Source organism: Myotis yumanensis, unplaced genomic scaffold (assembly GCF_028538775.1).
Source record: "Myotis yumanensis isolate MYYU_CA2020_CCGP unplaced genomic scaffold, mMyoYum1.0.hap1 SCAF_10, whole genome shotgun sequence".
Taxonomy (NCBI): domain Eukaryota; kingdom Metazoa; phylum Chordata; class Mammalia; order Chiroptera; family Vespertilionidae; genus Myotis; species Myotis yumanensis.
The window spans coordinates 69851976-69861532 of NW_027223761.1; the positions used below are offsets into that span (position 1 = coordinate 69851976).

At 43.8% G+C, this 9557-nt stretch overlaps 1 protein-coding gene across 1 annotated transcript; it reads left to right on the forward strand.

The window, feature by feature from the left end:
* The first annotated feature begins 1623 nt into the window (after positions 1-1623).
* On the forward strand, positions 1624-2406 carry LOC139018284 (glutamyl-tRNA(Gln) amidotransferase subunit C, mitochondrial-like). The gene has a single exon (XM_070426928.1). It carries the CDS (start codon positions 1633-1635, stop codon positions 2098-2100), a length of 468 nt encoding a protein of 155 aa, XP_070283029.1. The 5' UTR covers positions 1624-1632; the 3' UTR covers positions 2101-2406.
* The last annotated feature ends 7151 nt before the right edge of the window (positions 2407-9557 follow it).

A 9557-nucleotide genomic window follows, 5' to 3' on the forward strand; every position in this document is an offset into this window, starting at 1 on the left:
GTCGGATGGCATACGGGAGGCAGCATCACTCCAGCCCTGCTTGGGAAGCAGTGACATTTTGCATCATTTTCAGCAGCTCTAAGACCTTCCTCAGGGCACTCAGCCACTGTGCTTTGACAAGACCATTGACACAACCCAACCTTAAATGACATTGACATTTAACCGGGCCGTGCTATGATCCCACCTCTCAGAGCGTCTGTTGGGGATTGACAATGCTCCCCCTGTTAAGGGTATGACAGACTTAGGAATATGTAGAACCAATAAAGAGCTTTCTAGCTGGAAACTGCCCAAGAGCACAGTGCAAACAGAAGGAAACTGGATGAAAGAGAGAAGGCAACTAAAATCCACGCATGCATGTGCCTGGTTTTGGCTCTAAAGGTGGGGGTGTTCTCTCTGGTGTTGACTTTGTTAGTGTGTGCGACCTTGCAATAAAGAAGGCATTAACCTTGACTGAGTTCCTCAAGCACTTAGCTAGACCCTTTTTTTACCATTTGCTTTTCCCAATAATTGTACAGGGTTTATAGGTGCCATTCCTGTGGTAGAGGACGGAGCTGGGGCTTACCGAGGTTGTCTTCCTGGCTCCCACACTTAGCCTGTTTGATCTTGGAGAAGGCCGTGTAGTGCTCACCTGTGGGAACAGCATACACCTTGCAGGGGATTTCGTAAGACTGAATGAAGTAGTTGATGTGAGCACCTAGTGCGGCAAGCTGTGCATATATAGGTCAGAGCATTGCACTGCTTTTCTCAAACCCTCGAGTGGCTTCCATCCCTGAGAGCAAAGCCAAGTCCTTGCTGCACCTTGCTGCACCATCTGGGAATTCCTCTCCACTCACTGACTTCCGGCCGCCCTCCTAGCCCTCTGATCCCAGCCCGCTCCCTGGGCCTTCCACCCAGAACCTCTCCACCTCAGAGACAACCCTACTGAAAGTGCAGCTCCTCACTCTCCCCACACCCCTCCCCCCCCCCCGCTGCTCCACTGCTCTCCAAAGCACTGTCACCACTGAAAACACCCTTTCTGTTACCACCGGGAAGTAAGCTGTAAGGGCAGGGTGTTAAGTGTTTTGTTTAGTCCTTGCTGAGTCCCCAGCACCTAGTAGATATTCAATAAATAGTCATTAAATGAATAAATGGAAATATCCCAGCCTCCCTGCCTCCCTGGCTTCTTTCTTCAAGGTCACACATATCCGATCAGAAGTCTCTGTCCTCCCAAAATATAAAAAAGAAAAGAAAAAAACTTAGCTGTTACTGGGGCCTCTCAGGAAACCAGTTTCCTGAGTTTGGGATATTTAGGACTTTATACAGTTACCTTTTGTTGTTGTTCACATGGCTTGTTCCTCAAGCATGAAGGTACCCACTCCCTGCTTTCCAACATCTTAGTACCAGCATCTGTTGACTGGCTGGTGTGTCAGGCACCAGACCCTGGGCAGTATGATTCCCAGGATGTGCTTACAGCTTAGTGGCAGAGACAAACAACAGCCGATCTCAATACACTAACATGGGAAATGCTAAGAAACTGTATCGTGAGGGTCTACAATGGGGACATTTATCACCAGCTGAGAGTTCGAAGAAGACTTCCCAGAAGATATATTAAAGAGCATTAAGAGTTAACCCTAGAGTCCGGGAGGAGGCGGCATGTGGGCGCGGGCGGGGCGGTGCGTCCTCCGGGCCCCGGGGGGCGGGTGCCGGGGCTTCGCTTCCCAGGCCGGGTCTCCGGGGAAGGCCGGAGGCGGGGGTGTCTCCGCGGGTCGGGAGGCGGTGCCGGCGGCGCCGGAAACGGGGCGCATCGCCCGCGAGGTGGTCGAGCACCTGGAGCGGCTGGCGCTGGTGGACTTCGGCGGCCCCGAGGCCGTGGCGCGGCTGGAGAGAGCCGTGGCCTTCGCCGACCGGCTCCGCGCCGTGGACACGGACGGGGTGCAGCCCCTGGAGTCGGTCCTGGAGGACAGATGTCTTTACCTGAGATCCGACAATGTGGTAGAAGGCAACTGTGCTGAAGAACTACTACGGAACTCCTGTCGAGTTGTGGAGGAGTATTTTGTGGCTCCCCCAGGTAATATCTCTTTGCCAAAGCTGGATGAACAAGAGCCCTTCTCACAGAGCTGAAGAGCTATTCTGGGAAGGGGTACACTGTGAATACATGGAAGCACGATAGTATTTTGTTATTATGAATACTAAAGTGCCCACTTCCCTCAATAATCGGAAAAAAATCGATTAAGTATTTTTCTTAGTAATTAACTCTTCTGAAGATAGAACTGGGAAAGATCTAGCCAAAACAAGGCAATGGGTTTCTGAAGCTAAGGTATTGTCTATTTCCAATGAAATGTTCACTTTGGAAGATATTATCTCCTCCCAAAATTGTCTACCCAATTGTACTTAAGTGAATTTTTTTTAATATAATCTGTTAGACATTGAAAAAAAAAAAAAAAAAAAAAAAAAGAGTTAACCCTAAACAAGCCAGTCAGAGAAAGACAAGTATCACATGATTTCACTCATATGTGGAACCTGATGAACAAAATAGATCTAGAGACATGGAAGCATCGAAAAAAAGACTGATGAATCTCAGAGGGAAGGCAGAGGTGGGTGGGTGAGTAGAGATTAACCAAAGAACTTGTACGCATATATGCATAACCCATGGACACAAGACAACAGGTGATGAAGGCCTGGGGGGAGGGGGGAGAAGGGCGGGTGCAGGGTGGAAGGATCTATGGGGGGGAAAAGAGGGACATCTGTAATACTTCCAACAATGAAGATAAATTTAAAAAAAAAAAAAAGTTAGGCCCAGAAGGGGCAGGAGGGTGCTCCCGGGATCAGTCTAAGCACACGCGGTTATGAAAGTGCACGGCGCACACAGGGACTGCGGGGGGGTTCTGTTACCGAACCTCATGTCTGAGGCTCAAGGTCGCTTACATTCTGTATGGAGGAGCTTGGTCTGCACTTGAGGAATGTGAAATGACCCACTTTGTTCTCAATTGGTCACCCTAATGTAGGATACTTCTAATCCAGGCTTATTTAAGGTATCTTAGGTCTATTAAAGCAAGACTTGGCAAAATCCTGGATGGCACACCTGCCCTTTTCACATGGTGACCAGAGAGAATACAGACCTGTCAGAAACCCGTGTAGCCTAGAATCAGGCAGATGGCCTAGAGGGGCCAGATGTTATACTCCAGTCCATGGTCACCCCAGGTCAGGCCAGCTTCCAAGACCAGAGAATCTCTTCGCAGGTGAACCTCTGTTTTTGAGGTTCCTTCAAAATCAAATTCGCTGAAAGAGAGCCATGTTGACATTGCAGAGGCTTCTGAGCATAATGAAAGTCCTAATAAATAGGACTCAACTGCCCCAGGGGTTCTCGAGACCAGAGGTTGCAAGGTGGCAGCCCACTCTATCTGCTCTTGGCTGTTTAACTCACCCCATATGTTAACAAACTAAAACAACTTAAAATCCTTGCAATCATATAACAACCATATTTCTCAGAAACATTTGGGTCCTTACTTCTCTTGAAAAGCATACTGTCATCTGAAAATACCGGCCTGCCTTCCTATTTGGCAGCTGGCTGGAATGACATAGCAGCAGCTGCCACCCTCCTGTCTCCCTTCTCATCCTAGATGGGGCCTGGTCTCATTTGTCAGTCCTATCACGGGGCCTTACAGCTGACTCCCGAGTCTTCAGAGACTGGCCCTACAATCCTGGATGTCTCCTCCTTATTCAAAATCGTAGTCTCTCATCTCCAGTCCAGGTTTATCAAGTGACCATATTGAAAAGTCCTCTCGAGTCCTAGTGAGTCCTGGTGAGTTCTCCTGGTAATTACTCGGTGTTAATGCTTAGTTGGAGGGGAAAGATACCTCAGAAGGGAGGACATAATAGGCACTACACTACAGAAGGGAGGAGGGTGGGTCAGATGAGGAGTGGGGGTAGGCAGACCACGGGAGAATCGGATCAAAGGGCTCAAGGAGCTGGGTTAATATAAAAAGGCGAGAAAGGGGAGTGGGAGGGGCAGGAGAGGAGCTAGAATAGAATAGTATCTCAGCAGGACTTGTGAGTGCCCGGGGAGATGGAGGGATTTCTCTCCTTTTCAAGCCTCATGGACAAATGTTTAAAAGACAAATATTAATAGCTACGCACTTCTAAGTTTTATTGCTAATTACAACTTAACGTGCTTGGGAGTTCTGAATGAGGTGTTAAGTGCAAAGTATGTTAACTTGGGCAGGGATGAGCTTTTTCCAGTTCAAAATTAATGCCCCTACCAAAAAAATAAGACTAATGGAATGCTTCACCCAGATGGTTTGGCTCTTTGATATCTACAAACATTTTGAAAACACTTAAAATATTTTCAACTTTTCTGTGCAGTTGCATTAGGTGATGACTGTTGGCTTACTTGTTTCCTGTTTAGTTTTTCCTTTGCTCTCTCTCCAAATAACTTTTGGAGGCCGTAGTCAGTCCACTGAACTGGACTTGTGGCATAAAAAAAAGTTGTGTAATAACAGAAACATGAGTGCCAACAGGTGGTTTCATAATCTAAGGCCTTGAAATAAGTTGTTATCCTGCCGCTTGGCGCGAATTCTGGGCTTGGTGATGGACATCTTGATGTGTGCACATTAGTTGTATCAAGATGTATCAAGATGAGGCTCTGGCCCCGAAGGCCGGGTTTCACTGGGACTGTGGAAGAGCTATGAGCGTGTGTGTGATTACTGTACAAATGCATCCAGCCAGTCGGCTGAGAACTAGTATGTTAGACAAATGTTTAACCCCTGGTGGAGGAAAGAAAAACAGTTAAGTCAGCTTCCTGGGGTCATCCTCCCTTTGTCCTCTCCAATTTTAGAGACAGGAAGAGGAAAAGAATCATCAATGTGAGAAACATCGATCAGCTGCAACCTGCATGCCCCCTAATGGGGATCAAACCCCAAACCAGGGCATGTGCCCAGACCTGGAATCCAACCTGTGACCTCTTGGTGGGTGGGTCAACACTCAACCACTGAGCCAAGCTGGCCAAGACTCTAAGTACAACTCCGAAGGGACCAGCAGTAATCTTTTTGCTTTATTTCCAAGTTTAGCTCATTGTCTAGTACCCAGGTCTTCAAACAACAAATTGTTTTCCCCTCCCCCAAGCCTCAGAAGAGAGCTTACTCTGCTGTCTCAGTGAGGCTCATTCAATCTTTGGACTTCGGTTAACAATAAAATAAGACTCTAAGGAGAGAGAACATTAAAACAAAACTAAGTTGAGTGTCTCAGTATTTGTCTTTGGCTTGTTGGTTTGGGAATATTATGTAAACTACCTTCCCTTTTCCACCACTTTGAGGAATCCTCATCAGGACCAATAGGAAGCCTTATGCTGAGGAGAAATGGCGGGGGGCTATCTGAAATACGATGTCAGACACTTCCAAGATGAAGGAGCACCCATTTATCACGGTCAAAGCAGTGTCCCATGGTTCAAGGGGATGGAGTCATTGACCCACCCACAGGACCTCAACACTCAGACTTCAAGAATCAATGACCTACAAGATCTAAGACCAGCAGAGGGACCTGCATTCAGCCCATTCAAAAGCTGTTTCATCCAAGACATGTTTAAAAAATTATGACAAGTTGAACATAGTCGTTTTTATTAGAATGTAAACTACCGGATCTCCCATGTATCCTGACTCCAGTCAAGTTGGGGTTAGGATACAGGCTCAGTAGATAGGCCTATACTGAGCTTAAGTATTCTCATCCACAACAGGTGACTGCCACAGGGCAGGATGCTAGATGCACATTTCTTATAAGACCAAGTTTTGATTAATTCATATATATATTGTGTACCTACTGTGGGCTAAATACTATGACAGATGCTGCAGTTACAAAGTTGAACACAACCCACTTACCACTTTTTTTTAAATGTATTTTTATTGATTTCAGAAAGGAAGGGAGCGGGAGAGATAGAAACATCAATGATGAGAGAGAATCATTGATTGGCTGCCTCCTGCTAGCCCCGTGCTGGGGATCAAGCCCACAACCCGAGTATGTGCCCTTGCCGGAATCGAGCCTGGGATCTTTCAGTTCGCAGGCCGACGCTCTATCCATTGAGCCAAACCGGCTAGGGCCCAGTCCTCACTCTTAGAAAGCTTAATCTACCAGGGAGAAAATACAGTGAGTTTTGCTTTGTGTGGTGTTATGTAACAAATGTAGTAAATGCTAGAAAAGGGCTGTCTGAGGCAGAGCACGGGCACAGGTGAGGGACGGTAAAGGCCGCTGGGTAAGTCAGGCTGAGTGTTGATGGTTTCAGAAATGACTAGTAGACAAAAGGAGCCACGAAGGCACAATGGCCCCACTTCATTTTACAATACTCAAGTCTAAAAATAAAATGACAAAGAATACATCCAGATAATAAGATGAACAAATGGGAGTCAAAAAGAGAGAGAAGACACTGATCAGATGATTTATTGCTAACAGTTTTTGCAGAAGTTATGCCACTCACTCTGAAGATCTTTCCTGTCCACTTGCCTCCTAAGGTGCTTCTGGGAGGTTTAGATTACCTTTTAGCTCCCTGTTTCTGTTCTGGTACAGCCCACATTTACTTGTCTGCAAGTGACCACGCCTTCCACCTCCAGCTGCTTTCCTAATTTTTCAGTTTCTAAAAACTTATAAACAGAAAAAAATCTGATAAAAATAACTTGATATCATGCGAAGTGTTGACACATTAAAGGAATCCTTTGGTTGCTTAACCAGGACATAATTTCTATTCTTAAATATGTCTATAATAGGAAACAAAGTTATATGTAATGTTTGAATGTCTTTGAATGGCTTATACTTAGAATAGGTTTCATATATTATTTTAAATGTCCATAAAACACATTATTATTTTTTATTTCATTGAATTATAAGTTACCCTATAAATAAGAAAGCCATCTAACAAATTCTGATCTAAAATGCAGTTTACCTTATTCTTCAGAATGTAGAAATCTTCCACCTTTTACAAAATGTGGTTAACCACAATACTTCAGGTAGTGTCAGGGAAGGAAAAGCAATCAGAAGAGTTGTAGTATATAAAAAGGAAGAAAAAGAAAATATGGGAAAACATATAATGAATGTGCGTTTCCCTTAGAAAACAATCTTTCAAGTGAAATGTCATAGTTCTAATAAACACTGAGTGACCATGATAGAAACCACATGAATTACCACAAGATCCTTAATTAGTTATAAAGAAAAAGGAAACGTGTCCTTTAAGACAAAAATTAGGTAATATTTTCACAGTGAAAGTTAGGCAAAGGTTTTGGAAATTCTTAGAATGGCTCACTCAAAAAACTAACCAAGCAGTTCTGAGTTACTTATGTGATTACAGGTTGGTTTTACCTGAGAAAACCACATAAAATATTAAGTATTAGCACGTTACCAACCATTATATAAAGTATTACACCAAAGGAAGATACCTTTCTTGATGGTAAAATGACATGAAATGTAAACTAAAATTACACAGCATTGAATGAGAGCCAATTGTTAAATCAACTGTCAAGAAAACCGTGGGGAGTTACAGAATAAAACAAACCATCATAATAAAGACACAAGAATCTTTCAAAACACAATATAACAGTAAAATCTAGCCCTTTTTAAAAACGTTTAGAACACTGTTAGTTAAAAGGCCAATTTCAAAGGCAATAATGTAAGTTAATCTAAAAATAATGGTTACTGTGGTGGCTTTAAAACATGTGCCAGCGGTTCTCAACCTGTGGGTTGCAACCCCTTTGGCGGTCAAACGACCCTTTCACAGGGGTCGCCTAAGACCATCCTGCATATCAGATATTTACATTACAATTCATAACAGTAGCAACAAAAATAATTTTATGGTTGGGTCACAACATGAGGAACTGTATTTAAAGGCCAGAAGGTTGAGAACCCCTGAATTGTATGCAAATTCTTTGACATACAATTCAAATGATGGGCTAGGCTTAGTGCCTCACTTCTAGAAAAAAAAAAGTCAGAAGTGAGACTGTAGCTTCCATGACTAGGTCATTAGAAGGACAGCACTTCTGCCCTGGGCAGTGTTGCTCAGTTGGTTGAGCTTCATCCCATGCACTGAAAGGTCACCGGTTCGATTCCTGGTCAGGACATTCCCAGGTTGCGGGCTCAACGGGAGGCAAGTGATCAATGTATCTCTCTCACATCAGTGTTTCTTTCCCTTTCTCGCTCTCCCTTCCTCTCTCTAAAATCAATAAAAACATATTAAAAAAAAAAAAAAGATACCACTTCTGCCTGGAATGCAAGCTTTCTCATGGTGCTGGCTCTTAGAACCCAGCCATCATTGTGAGGACGCCCAGGCCACACAGAGAGGCCACGTGTGGGTGTTCCAGTCAAGAGCCTCAACTAGATCCCTAGCTGACACCAGCACCCACGTGCAGTCACTTGAGGGGATCATCAGTCTGCAAATGGCGGCAGCACCGGCCTTTCCGTCTTCCAGCTTAGGCCACGGACACTGTGAAGCAGTGATGAGCCATCCTGCTCTGCACTGTGAATTCCTGCCCATACAAATGGAGATCATTGTCGTCGTAAGCCACTAAGTTTGGGGGCAATTTGTTTTGCAGTAATAGACAACTAACAGTTACCTGAATGCACACACTATTAAACATGAAAGAATTGTTTTTCAAACTGAAAACAATAATCTTTATACCAAACAATTTAGGATATATCCTCCATTTAATAAGTTTGGTAGGTTTTATTTAAGTGATACAATTAAACTTCATTAGTATAAATTTTTATATTTTGAAATCTGAGAAAATTAGAATCTAAATTTTAGTGTTTAGGCTGAATGTCATCATTAAGAGTTCTGGGAAGGAAAGTTTAGGTGATCCACGAAAGAATGAAAGGGGAATACTGTAGCTAATTAACAAATTATTTTAAAGTACTTCATAAAGTGCTCTCCACATAGAAGACACTCGATAGTTATAAAATGTCAAATGAACATTCCCCTAAATTCTTCCTAATCATTTTTTTACATGTTAGCTTTAAGTATTCTATTTGACAAATATGGTTGGCTAAGTTCAAGCAAATTATTTGTGCATCCATGTATTTTATCTTTTCCTAATAAAAGGTGAGCTCCTGAGGGCATCCTTATCTTTTTCACCTCTGTATTCCCCAATGGACACAACAAAATGTTGTCAATTACTGCATTTAACAAATATCTGAAAAAAAAAAAAAAAAAAAAAAACAAATATCTGTGCAAATGATCAAACTGCACAGATGTGCCTGCAGCTAACTCAAGGGTCTTGTAGTTCACTTCTTCCTTTTATTTGTTCTGCCCTTCCCCATGACTAGTCCAAGCTAGTTGATGTTTTATTATATTTACAAGAGACACTGCATACCCTTTTATATCATTTACCAGGGTACTTGGAGTAAAGATAGAGATATAAATGTTTGCTATGCGTAACTGGTCATCTGTGGTGATCGAGCCATTCCCTGCATCTCCGGGACGCATCTCCGGGACGATGCACGCTGCCGAGTTCACTGCACACCGCGCAGCTCTGTCCTGGTGGAAGGGGCTCACCCCTGCGCAGCTATGCAGTGTGTGAGTCTGCTCATTTCCTTCTGCAGCTCAGGAC

Bases quoted from the DNA above. Each gene is read 5' to 3' on its own strand.
- LOC139018284 (XM_070426928.1), top strand. From the start codon at position 1,633: ATGTGGGCGCGGGCGGGGCGGTGCGTCCTCCGGGCCCCGGGGGGCGGG.